The 13,638-nt window shown below is 42.9% G+C and overlaps 1 protein-coding gene across 1 annotated transcript; it reads left to right on the plus strand.

Moving 5' to 3' along the window:
• The first annotated feature begins 3,280 nt into the window (after window positions 1-3,280).
• On the plus strand, window positions 3,281-12,942 carry LOC110488374 (triosephosphate isomerase A). Its single transcript, XM_021560606.2, has 6 exons — window positions 3,281-3,530; window positions 4,243-4,366; window positions 9,006-9,223; window positions 9,838-9,923; window positions 11,913-12,000; window positions 12,277-12,942. Exons 1-6 carry the CDS (start codon window positions 3,419-3,421, stop codon window positions 12,393-12,395), a joined length of 747 nt encoding a protein of 248 aa, XP_021416281.1. The 5' UTR covers window positions 3,281-3,418; the 3' UTR covers window positions 12,396-12,942.
• Window positions 12,943-13,638: the final 696 nt, after the last annotated feature.

Here is a 13,638-nt window from a genome sequence, read left to right on the forward strand (position 1 = left end):
TATTGTTTTGAGATCTTTGATGTATAAAGCCCACACTTATTAGCTGAAAGTTGATATGTACATTTATTTACATTTAGGTAATTTATTATTTATTGGAGTGCAGAGTTGATGTACAGTGCCGTTTGGTCACACATAACCAATGTATGATGCCATTTTGGGCCTATGATGATACATGCTAACCAGCAGCACCCTCTGTCTTTGCCCCAAAATGGCTGCCATCACCAATCACCAACAAAAATGAAACCATGTTCAATCACATACATCCGAGTTTGTCTATCCCTCTACTTTGAGTGTCCAGCATTCTTGAATCCTACTTCAGGAAAAAGGTTCTTGAGGTGTTACATATCAGATACCAATATATTCCCCCCCAACTGCATTTTGTAGCACTTTTACCCATCGGCAGTAACTCTGTAAACATGCTATGTTCGTTGAAAAACCTTTCTAATAAACCTAGAATACTGCATTAACACCATGTCTGTGTATTTGTGCTTTGACAGTCCACCATTTAGAACCGAGTTGGACCAGGCTAATGTACACAGTTGTATTTCATATACAGACCTCTTTCTGGAGGACATTATTCAATGTTTTAGTTATGTGTCTTTACTTCAGTTTGTTTCTTTTCTTGTTTGTGAGGTTTTTGTTTTGCTCATTCACCTTGTGTTTGTCGTCTTATGTAAAAAAAAATTAAAAAAGCTCACACGCCGTACTCCAATGCTTCATAATAAAACACAATTTAAACAGAACATTAACATAACTACTCAACCTGTGGAAACATTGATAAGCGACCACGTTTTGGTTTTAGTGGGGCTGTGAAAATGTAACCACCTTTCTAGATATAAGGACTGACAACTCATGACAACCACAAGATAATGTTAAACATATTTTGAAGCTATTACCAGATTGGATCCCAGTCCAATATTTTGTAGATTAAAACCACATTGTGTGTGTGTGTGTGGGGGGGGGGGGGGGGGGGCGCCTGGGCGCCTGTGTAGGTGCGGTTTGCACTGGCTGAATGTTGATTTGGAACTAGGTTGCCTACGCGGTGTGAGCCAGATGGCCCCCGCCTCTGGCCGATGTTGAAGTCGGCTTGAAGGATATAAGAACTGACAACTCATGACATCCACAAGATCATTTTATTTGACGTAGGTTCAGCACATTGAATAATGAGTAGGATTCTGTGTTTTGACGTGCAAAAGTGATCGCTTTTGATAATAACGCTTTGTCTGAGTTCCCAATGAAAACTAGTTTAAAAATTGGAACATACACTACCGTTCAAAAGTTTGGGGTAACTTAGAAATGTCCTTGTTTTTAATTATTTTATTATTTTTTTCATTAAAATAACATCAAATTGATCAGAAATACAGTGGAGACATTGTTAATGTTGTAAATTACTATTGTAGCTGGAAACGGCTGACTTTTTTTAATGGAATATCTACATAGGCGTACAGAGGCCCATTATCAGCAACCATCACTCCTGTTTTCCAAAGGCACATTGTGTTAGCTAATCCAAGTTTATCATTTTAAAAGGCTAATTGATCATTAGAAAACCCTTTTGCAATTATGTTAGCAGAGCTGAAAACTGTTGTTCTGATTAAAGAAGCAATAAAACTGCCGTTTAGACTAGTTAAGTATCTGGAGCATCAGCATTTGTGGGTTCGATTACAGGCTGAAAATGGCCAGAAACAAAGACCTTTCTTCTGAAACTGAAACAGTCTATTCTTGTTCTGAGAAATTAAGGCTATTCCATGCGAGAAATTGCCAAGAAACTGAAGATCTCGTACAACACTGTGTACTACTCCCTTCACAGAACAGCGCAATTGGTCTCTAACCAGAATAGAAAGAGGAGTGGGAGGCCCCAGGGCACAACTGAGCAAGAGGACAAGTACATTACAGTGTCTAGTTTGAGAAACAGACGCCTCACAAGTCCTCAACTGACAGCTTCATTAAATAGTACCCGCAAAACACCGGTCTCAACGTCAACAGTGAAGAGGCGACTCCGGGATGCTGACCTTCTAGGCAGAGTTGCAAAGAAAAAGCCATATCTCAGACCTGGCAATAAAAAGAAAAGATTAAGATGTGCAAAAGAACAGACACTGGACAGAGGAACTTTCTGTTTCTGAATGATACACACCATGCTGCATTGTTGACAATATGACCAGGGGATGCAGATTACTGGTTGATTTGAGCATGGCACACCTCCCTCACTGGCTTCGCCTGGTCACATAATGGGCCATAGTCCAGTTCAACCCGGGGCAGCTTAATTGAATCCCCTCACTATTGTTGTAAGAGACAAATGGGAAAGGGAAAGTTGTACAACTGAATGGCTTCAACTGAAATGTGTCCTCCGCATTTAATCCAACCCCTCTGAATCAGATAGGTGCAGGGGGCTGCCTTAATCGACATCCATGTCTTCAGCGCCCAGGGAACAGTGGATTAACTGCCTTGCTCAGGGGAAGAACGTCAGATTTTTACCTTCGCAGCTCTGGGATTCAATGCAGCAACCTTTTGGTTACTAGCCCAATGCTCTAACCACTAGGCTACCTGCAAAGGGGTGGTAGATTAGATACAAGGTGGTGTGTGTGTGTGTGTGTGTGTGTGTGTGTGTGTGTGTGTGTGTGTGTGTGTGTGTGTGTGTGTGTGTGTGTGTGTGTGTGTGTGTGTGTGTGTGTGTGTGTGTGTGTGTGTGCGTGTGTAAACTGTAGGGATGCCCATGTTGCTGGGGGTCAGAAGTGTCTGGTGCGAGAGAAGCAGGTTGAGGTTGCCAGGGTGAAAGTTGTGGGGAAAAGGTGTCAGATGCTGCGGCAGTGAAGAAAATTGAGGAAGATGGGTCAATGGTGAGGGATCCTAAGAGGCTCCCGGTGAGTTGCAGAATGTTGCCAGTACAGAGTAATAGGCCTTCAAATGAAATGTGCTTCAGTAAGGTTGTCTTTTTAGTGTTCATTGCTATGGTTATCAACTGTACAGCAGGTATGAAATGTAAAGTCACAGAAAACAGGTGTTGTGGTGGCAGCTGCAGAGAAGTACTTGGAATTAGGAGATTTTAATGTGAAGAGTTACAGGGGGTGTTGAATGGTATTGTCCCCTCCTCCCAGGCCATTTGCCTGGTAAATGATTAGATAGGGTTACATTAGTGGAATGGGGGGAGTGTCTTTTTATGAGTGTAGGGTTAATACAGTGGTTGGCAGTGTAATTATTTTTTTTATATCACAAAGTAGAATGGATTTGTTCCCCGGTCCAGTTGGTGGCGGTAATGTAGCATTATATTGGTTGCCAACTGCCGTTAAACCACACCGAAGAAGAAGAAGCTTAAAGAAAAACGGGGAGAAGACTGCCTCTGCTTACCCACTGTTTGTTGCGAGCGCATCACATCCTAGGCCCGTGTCGTCGGTTTTCCGGTATCGTCCAACACCCAGCCATCATGTCTTCTAGAACATTTTTCGTAGGAGGAAACTGGAAGATGAACGGTGACAAGAAGAGCCTGGGCGACCTTATAACGACCCTGAACACTGCAAGCCTCAACGATGAAACCGGTAACCGGCATTCGATTTTTGTCTCAATATCTTCAGTCTAAAATGTGCCCTAATACGTTGACACTACATTCTTATTGATACCAATACATATATAAACACATGTTAACATGAAACTAGTAAATGTATATATTTTTCTATCACTAAACAGAAGAATGATGCTGATGATTGCGTCAAACGACACGAGAATAACACTGTGACATTGAAGTCACGTGACGTATCTTTTGACCGCTATGTGGAATCCTTGGGACGTCCTTAACCCTTACCATAACCTATACCTAACCCTACATTTTAATCGTCACCTCAACCATTTTAAATTTGAACTTCAATGGGGTAGGGACGTCCCAATGATTCTGGATAGCACGGACCTGGGCTGTTAGTGAGAGCTATGCTCGAAAGGGATGGCGCTGAAAAGGTATTTCAAATCGGCTACGTTGAGGAACTGTCATTCTCAATGGATGTAAAAACAGACTTGAGACGTTGAGAAGCTCCACAGAATTTCAGATTGTCTTAATTCACCAACTGATCCCCAAATGGGCACATTTATAAGCCTACATTTGCGTACAGGCCAGGTAGTCTAGGCTTAGTTATATGAGTTATCAGGTGCATGTCCTTACTCAAGATTGACAATAGCGTGCCAAACAAAAGACAATGATTATATGGACAACTGTTCAATTGAATGTCTCCTCTCTCTACCTCCCTCTCTCATACTCAGAGGTGGTGTGTGGTGCTCCCACTGTCTACCTTGACTTTGCCCGCTCGAACCTGGATGCCAGGATCGGCGTCGCCGCACAGAACTGCTACAAAGTTGCCAAGGGGGCCTTCACAGGCGAGATCAGGTAAGGCTCCTCCATATGACGACATGTCTTCCACCTTGAGACGGAATCTGTGAACTGGTTTAAGATGGACTCCTTATTGGGTGATTTAGGAACTTCACTGGGAGGATGGATGTTTAACATGCTTTTTTACATTTGTGTATCAAACCATTTTTGAGAAAAAAAAATGATGAAATTGGTAATGTTAGGCCCTTTTTAGACCTATGGTCTGTGAACTGTACATAATACGGACGTCTTGGTGTCATTATACTCTTTATAGTGTTCTCAAATATGTAGCATGTCTAGATTCTGAATTAAATCTCAAAACAACCCTTTTTTTACCTTGTTTATTTTTAGACATTGTTTAACAATATACCATTCAAACACGTCAAATGTCAGTGGGCTCTGATTTGACACGTTTTATACATAGAAATGTAATATTGCAGGTCATAAACCATTCACAGCCCAGTGTTTTCCACTAGCCTCGGATGAACAGCCGACTACACCAGGTTGTTGAGATTTGAGTTTGCTCAACTGCTGCTAGCAAAGGAATTTCGGAGAATATCATCTCTCAGACATGTGAATCCCACCATTGTTGAACATGGCGTTCCTGAATGTGGGTATTCCTACATCTGCAGGAACTCTTCTTTATACTTCTATTGGTGCATTTTTAAGTTGGGGGAGGCGGGGCGCTCTAGTACAGTAGGTGACGTTAATGCACAATAACGTTGATGCCAGCCGCCAATAAACCCCACAGAGGATGTGAACGGTAACTAGCAAGCCGTACACTGGTAGACAGCCCCTGCCTGTCGGACACTGTTTCCCCCAGTTCTGTTAACGACGGCAGGTGTTTGGCAGGCGGGAGCCAAGGACACTGTACTAGCGGAGCCAGCTAGTCCGGTACACGGGAGCGACACTGTCGCTAACGAACGTTAACTGCTGTGCTAGCGGGGTCGACTAGTAGACCTGTCCTTGTGCAGGAGGGGGCGACACTGTTCTAGCTGGAGAACTAGCAAGCTAGCACAGTGTCGCTAACTAGCTTGCTAGCACACTGTGTCGCCCCAGCCTCCCGCATACTGTTCCAGCGTTAGTTGCCTAGCTGCGCAAAATGTTATGCAGCAGTGATGCAATGACGCAGTCGGTGTGTTCGAAGCGTTAGGCGGGACGACCAGTAGACTGTCCTTCGTCCAGCTGTCAGGCACTGTTTTATCCAGTACACAGCAGGCTTGAAGGAACCAATGGGTTGCTCGAGGGGGATCATTCCTGCCCCGAATTGCGGGCTGCGGGTGTACACTTGCACCCATGTGACTAATATATTTGCGTGTACATTTGTACTTTATTGAGCATGGAACAATCCAAATAACTTTTAGTCATTTCTTATCATAATGCTTTCTCAAATACTTTCATTATACTCCTGCAGTTTTGTGTGCTGCTTATTGTGCTCCTTGTACACAATGTCAGCTTTAGAGCCCTGAATTCGCATGTCCCATGTTTTAACATGTTGTAAAGATGAGTCAAAATCCACTTAGCCTTTTGTTTTCTGGCACATTCATTTATTTTCTTTTGACTTTCATATAGTAGTCACCTTCGATTTATTTTTCCAAGATGTGGGCTATTTTTTTTAAATAAAATGCGCAATTTGAACAAACATCGTGGCAGTTCATATCTTGCAGTAAAACTGAATTACTTTAATCTCTAACGAAGACGAGTTTAATTAATGTTCTTTCACATAGAACCTAGTCCTGATCTTAGACACTGAGTTTACAAAACATTAAGAACACCTTCCTAATGTTGTCCCCCTTTTGCCCTCAGAACACCATCAATTTGTCGGGCATGAACTCTACAAGGTGTTGAAAGCGTTCCACAGGGATGCTGACCCATGTTGACTCCAATGCTTCCCACAGTTGTGTCAAGTTGGCTGGATGTCCTGTGGTTGTTACACACGGGGAAACTGAGTGTGGAAAACCCCATCAACGTTGCAGTTCTTGAGACAAACTGGTGCACCTACTACCATACCCTGTTCAAAAGCACTTAAATCTTTTGTCTTGCCTATTCACCCTCTGAATGGCACAGTCTCAATTTTCTCAAGGCTTAAAAATTCCTTATTTAACCTGTCTCCTCCCCTTGATCTACACTGATTTGAAGTGGATTTGACATAATTTGTTCATAATGTTTTATACACTCAGTGTAGGCCTAGGACTAGACGATATCCAAAACAACTAACAATACACTGAATTCTTCAAACAATTTCAGTCATTTAAATTGTAAAGTCATTTTTACAATTTGGGAGGTAAATTTAATAATTATTCAAATCAAATTGTATTAGTCACCTGTGCTGAATACAACGGGTGTAAATCTTACACCCATTGCTTATTTACGAGCCCCTAACCAACAATGCAGTTTAAAAAATACAGATAAGAATAAGTGATAAAAGTAACAAGTATTAAAGAGCAGCAGTGAAATAACAGCGAGACTATACTGGGGGTACTGATACAAAATCAATGTGCGGGGGAACCTGTTTGCGGTAGTGTGTACAGCTATTAAGGTGACTATGCATTGATGACAGAGTAGCAGTGGTGTAAAGAGGGGGTGAGGGGTGCACTGCAAATAGTCTGGGTAGCCATTTGACTACATGTTCAAGAGTCTTATGGCTTGGGGGTAGAAGCCTCTTGAACCAAGACTTGGCGCTCCGGTACTGCTTGTCATGCGGTAGCAGAGAGAACAGTCTATGACTAGGGTGGCAGGAGTCTTTCACAATTTGTAGGGCCTTCCTCTGACACTGCCTGGTGTAGAGGTCCTGGATGTCAGGAATCTTAGCCCCAGGAATCTTAGCCCCCACTCTCTGTAATGCCTTACGGTCAGAGGCCGAGCAGTTGCCATACCAGGCAGTGATGCAACCAGTCAGGATGCGCTTGATGGTGCAGCTGAAGAACCTTTTGAAGATCTGAGGACCCATGCCAAATCTTTTCAATCTGCTGAGGTTTTGTCGTGCCCTCATGACTGTCTTGGTGTGCTTGGACCATGTTAGTTTGTTGGTGACGTGGACACCAAGGAACTTGACGCTCTCAGCCTGCTCCACTGCAGCCCCGTCGATGAGAATGAGGCGTGCTCGGTCCTCTTTTTCCTATAGTCCACAATCATCTTGTTTGTCTTGATCACGTTGAGGGAGAGGTTGTTGTCCTGGCACCACACGGCCAGGTCTCTGACCTCCTTCCTATAGGCTGTCTCATTGATGTCGGTGATCAGGGCCTACCACTTATCTGCAAATGTAATGATGGTGTTGGAGTTGTGCCTGGCCGTGCAGTCATGAGTGAACAGGGAGTAGAGGAGGGGACTGAGCACGGGCCCCTGTGTTGAGAATCAGCTTGGTGGATGTGTTGTTACCTACCCTTGCCACCTGGGGGCAGCCCGTCAGGAAGTCCAGGATCCTGTTGCAGAGGGAGGTGTTTAATCCCAGGGTCCTTATCTTATTGATGAGCTTTGAGGGCTCTGGTGTTGAACGCTGAGCTGTAGTCATTGAATAGCATTCTCACATAGGTGTTCCTTTTTGTCCAGGTGCGAAAGGGAAGTGTGGAGTTCAATGGAGTGTGCATCATCTGTGTTGGTATGCAAATTGGAGTGGGTCTAGGGTTTCTGGGATGATGGTATGATGTGAGCCATGACCAGCCTTTCAAGGCACTTCATAGCTACAGACGTGAGTGCTATGGGTTGGTAGTTGCTTAGGCAGGTTACCTTAGTGTTCTTGGGCACAGGGACTATGGTGGTCTGCTTAAAACATGTTGGAATTACAGACTCAGACAGGGAGAGGTTGAAAATGTCAGTGGAGACACTTACCAGTTGGTCAGTTCATGCTCGCAGTACACGTCCTGATAATTGGTCCGGCCCTGCAGCCTTGTGATTGTTGACCTGTTTTAAAGGGCTTACTCACATCGGCTGCGGAGAGCATGATCAGTCTTCCGTAACAGCTGGTGCTCTCATGCATGTTTTAGTGTTATTTGCCTCGACACGAGCATAGAAGTAGTTTAGCACGTCTGGTAGGCTCGTGTCACTGGGCAGCTCTCGGCTGTGCTTCCCCTTGTAGTCTAATGGTTTGCAAGCCCTGCCACATCCGACGAGCGTCAGAGCCGTTATAGTACTATTCGGTGTTAGTCCTGTGACACTTTGCCTGTTTGATGGTTCATCAGAGGACATAGAGGGATTTCTTATAAGCTTCCGGGTTAGAGTCCCGTTCCTTGAAAGCGGCAGCTCTAGCCTTTAGCTCAGTGCGGATGCTGCCTGTAATCCATGGCTTTTGGTTGGGGTATCATTTTGCTGTGTATTTCGGGTGGAATCAAGACATTAGACTGTACCAGAGGCCACCAAAATATAGGTTGTGGCCCGGGGAGGCCTGGCTGGCTACTTTCCTATTTGGCTGGTTATCCAGATACCCTTTGAATCCATTTTCCCATTCACTGAGTTGCTGGTGCTCATAAAATGTATCATACCTTCAGAATTAGCAGAGCCCACTCTGGAAGTTTGATACAAATGTGAAAATGAGTTTTAACATCTTTCCTCCTAATGAAGTTTCTGTGAGAAGTGCCAGAATAATCTGACATGCATTCAATTAAATCTACTATTTAGTGGATGTATTGCTAATCCCTCTCCCTCTTTCTCTCTCCCTCAGCCCTGTGATGATCAAGGACTGTGGTGTGGAGTGGGTGATTCTGGGCCACTCGGAGAGGCGCCACGTGTTCGGGGAGAGTGACGAGCTGATTGGTCAGAAGGTGGCCCACGCCCTGGAGAGTGGCCTGGGGGTGATCGCCTGCATCGGAGAGAAGCTGGAGGAGAGAGAGGCTGGAACCACAGAGGAGGTGGTGTACGCCCAGACCCAGGCCATCGCAGGTAACCGCTAGGTTCAAACCCCATGTTCGCTGTGTATCACAGGAATGTATTAGTCTGCTCATATAAAGCGTTCTCATCATGCAAGCGTTGAACCCTTGCAACACCAGGGTTGTGGTTCGATTCCCACAGGGGACCAGTAGGAAATGTATGCACCCACGACTGTAAGTTGCTTTGGATAAGAGTCTCTGCTAAATGACCAGTGTAAACATTTAGATCCTTTATTTTCTCTTTGGGAAAGTTAACTAAAAATGTCCATGAAATCTTCATTTGATATATTCTACCTGCTCTGTTTCACTCCTTCCAAAAATATTTTAGCCATTATTTTGGTTTAAGTTAAAAATGTTACTTTTTTTGTATTTTTTTTGACACAAACATACATAGACAAAAACAATAGACAACTTACGATTTTACATACATTTCAACAAACAATGACATCACACTTTCTCAGAACTTTGCCCGAGACCTAAAATAACTAACTCTGGGGTCCATTCCATTAGTCTACGTACCACATGTTGTATTATACATCTTAAGGCAATTAGTGGTAGGCCAAACATAACTTATCATGATCTACATACAGTGCCGTCCATTATATTGATGTAAAGTTGTTGTTGTAGACAACGTGAAGGACTGGAGCAAAGTGGTGCTGGCTTACGAGCCGGTGTGGGCCATCGGTACTGGCAAGACAGCCTCACCCGAACAGGTACGACTCATCGCCGTTTTATAACAATATTTACTTACCTACAACATGCATACTTTACTATATTTTTTTGTAAGTTACACACAGATCTGTGGGAAATGGATATTGGTTTTCTGAATCGCATGCATTTCATTTTTTTTTAAGTTAGCAAGAGTTGTCTGTACATGACTGCAGTGAGCGGGATTCTGTTACGTGAAAGACACCTGTTGGCTTCTCGGGATGGCCCACTTCCATCCAATCTTTATAGACCACCGCATGTTTAGGCCTGCAGTATGCTCACTAGAAACGAGCACTGTGCATGCTGGGCTCACAGTCCACTGCATTCACACACGGTTATCATTGTTGTTAGGGAGATGCTACAATGACTGAGGTTAAAGTGCAGACTGCCAGCTTTAGCTTGAGGGTATTTTCATCCATATGTGACCGTTTAGAAATTATGACACTTTTTGTAGGTAGTGTGTGTGTGCCCCCCCCCCCCCCCCCAAATTCACTTGTGTGTTATGAGTCAAACTTTTTTTTGTATTTAGTCCCATATTCCTAGCGCACAATGATTTGCATCAAGCTTGTGACTCTAGAAACTTGTTGGCTGTACACAAGTATGTGGACACTAGTGGAGGCTGCTGAGGGAGGACGGAATGGAATAATCTCACCATGCGTAATGCCAGGCATCGGCTGGAGTGATGTAAAGCTCGCCGCCATTTGACTATGGAGCAGTGGGGGGGGGGGGGGGGAATTCTATGTGAATGACTGAGAAAGTTAGACGCACAAATATCATACCCCCAAGATATGCTACGGTATTTGTACGTCTAACTTTCCCACTCATCATTCAAGATTTATTCAGGACTATACGTAATCATGGTAGAATCCACATGAATATACAAGTATTTATAAACATTCTATTCTTATTTACAATGAAAGTGACTCCAAAATGACAATACATTACTTACCATTCATATCTATTGGGAACAAAATAACCTGAAACACAAATTCAGCAAATTCATCCAACAAATTTGTAGTCAACGCAAGCTATGAATATGGAACGAAATACTTAACTTTTGACTACTTTAATACACTTAAGTGAATTTGGCCCAATACTTTTGGTCCCCTAAAATGGGGCACCATGTACAAAAAGTGCTGTAATTTCTAAACGGTTCACCTGTGGTTGAAATCACCCTCAAATTAAAGCTGACAGTCTGCACTTTAACTTCATTGTCGTTGATTTCAAATCAAAAGTCCTGGAGTACAGCGCCAAAACAACATGTCTGTGCCAATAGTTTTGTAGCTCACTATGTTTTTAAGTAAATCTTCAACGATAGTTCCATTGTTTCAGTTTTTTTTGTTTTGTATTGTTAGAAACAGCCTAGTGGTTTATGCTAAATGTGGTTATATTAAGCACTAGTTTGTTTCTGCTGCAAGAGTGTATTTTCTGTTTTTTATTTATTTGAAGGCCCAGTGCAGTCACATGTGATTTAAAAAAAAAAGTACATATATTTTTTCCTGTGTTTTTATATACATTTCCAGATGGAGGTTGGAATTATACTGTGAAAATGATAATGCCCTTTTAGTGTAAGAGTGGTTTGACATTTCAGCCCTTGGTGGGATGGAGTTTTGGCCTGTCTGGTGACATCACCAGGTGGTAAATTAGGTGATAGACGGATAAGAGTGAGTTCTAAACCTCCCTGCCAATAACAGCTAGTTTTCAGTTTTTCCCTCCCCACTCGGACATCTCCCAGACAGTCCTAGCAAAATTGCTTGATAAACTGCTCTTGCTAGGAAGCTATTTGTTTATTTTTGACCATTTTTAATTAAAATCAAACACATTTGACCAACTGGGGACTTTTTTTTTTGTCCCCACAAGGTCAAGTGTGATTTCTAGGGAGTTTAGGGTTATGGTTAGAATTAGGGAAAGAGTATTGGTTAGTGGAACTGAATTGTGTGTCCCCCACAAAGTTGGCTGTACAAGACACTATGTGTGAACTTGTCTCGCCCCAGGCCCAGGAGGTGCATGAGAAGCTGAGGGAGTGGATGAGGGCCAATGTCTCTGAGGTCGTGGCCGACTCCGTCCGCATTATCTATGGAGGTCAGTAGGGACCACACTGAACTCAAACTGCTAATAGCAACGAGAAAATCCCCAGAGCCACTGTTTCTAATGGAAATCTAAACATATGTATTGGGCTGAATAGTTGGAGGGGGTCAAAAACACACATTACTGACATCAAATGGAGCTTACAGCATGAGTAACATTATTTTTGTGTCTTTTGGAAGAATATGAATGTGCTCCTAAACCTTTGATAAAATTATTGTATGTATTACATGCGCACTTGAGTGTTTTTACCAAAGTCCCTCCCTTCTCCAGGCTCCGTGACGGGGGCCAACTGCAAAGAGCTGGGCTCCCAAAACGATGTGGATGGCTTCCTGGTGGGCGGAGCCTCCCTCAAGCCTGAGTTTGTTGATATCATCAATGCACGTGCCTAGAGCGCACGAGCAACCTAACCTGCTGCTAGTAGTGTCCTGTGACTGCATCTCTTCCCTGAGTTTCTGTGTGACAATGAATGACCTGCTTGTGTTAACAAGATGATTTGACTCATTTTGAAATGCACTATAGTTTAGGGGCTGGCCACAGTAAAAGTCCCACATTGATAATACATGTCAGTCTCTATTGGTTGATAGATTCTGTGTGAGGGTGGGGACTTTTATTATGGAATGTCTCTTTGGATTTAAGATCCTAACTACATGCATTCTAAAAATGTACATTCCTGATATATTAATAAGCACTGCACTTAATGATGTTCCATATAGGATATGTGGTCATTACTGTAAGGGGACCAGTACTTTGTGTATTGCTTGCTAGTGACTGTACAAGTTCCATTGTCACTAGAAGCAGTCATGCTCACGCTTGGTTTAGTCCATCCTTTCTCTCCTATTGGTTGAATCATGTCAGTAATGTTTTCCAGCAAATGACTGTCAAGACAGACCCACAAGGCTGAAGACCACTTGAATAAATGGTTTAGTCTGCTGTGAACTTGCGTCTGTCTTTCTGTTGGTTCTGAAAGTCGGCAAGTGTCCGGTTACTGCATGACTAGCAGAAATATGGCTCCTTCCATCCACCCACCCAAAGCAGGCTGGATAAAACTTTTCAAAAGGACTGAAAAGGCTCAACGATTTAAAAAATATGTTAAGTTGAAACATCAAGTTTATAGTTTAATTAATGGCCTTCATTAGAACCTTTTCAAGTATCACTTATTGTATGTACCCTCCACTTCTTTCCATTAAACATAATGATTTCAGTGGTTTCCCTATTCATTTAGCAGCGATGCACAGCTTTTAAAATCGGTTACAAGTTATAGTCAAGTTTGGACACCTCCAATGGTTTGTCTTTATTAATATTGTCTATATTGTAGAATAATGGAAGACATCAAAACTATGTAGTAACCAAAAGTGTTAAACAAATCAAAATATTTGAGATTCTTCAAAGTAGCCACCCTTTGCCTTAGACAGCTTTGCACATGCTTGTCATTCTCTCAACCAGCTTCATGCAGTAGTCACCTGAAATGCCTTTGAATTAACAGGTGTGCCTTAAATTCATTTGTGGAATTTCTTTCCTCAAATCCATTTGAGCCAATCATGTGTGTTGTGACAAGGTAGATTGCCCTATTTGGTAAAAGATCCAAGTCCATATTATGGCAAGAACACCTCAAATAAGCAATGAAAAACAGTC

This window comes from Oncorhynchus mykiss, chromosome 32 (assembly GCF_013265735.2).
Source record: "Oncorhynchus mykiss isolate Arlee chromosome 32, USDA_OmykA_1.1, whole genome shotgun sequence".
NCBI classification, from domain to species: Eukaryota; Metazoa; Chordata; class Actinopteri; order Salmoniformes; family Salmonidae; genus Oncorhynchus; species Oncorhynchus mykiss.

Coding starts and splice junctions, on each gene's coding strand:
- LOC110488374 (XM_021560606.2), top strand. CDS start 3,419: ATGTCTTCTAGAACATTTTTCGTAGGAGGAAACTGGAAGATGAACGGT. Junction 3,531..4,242: donor AAGCCTCAACGATGAAACCG/GTAACCGGCATT, acceptor TCTCATACTCAG/AGGTGGTGTGTGGTGCTCCC. Junction 9,924..11,912: donor AGACAGCCTCACCCGAACAG/GTACGACTCATC, acceptor GTCTCGCCCCAG/GCCCAGGAGGTGCATGAGAA.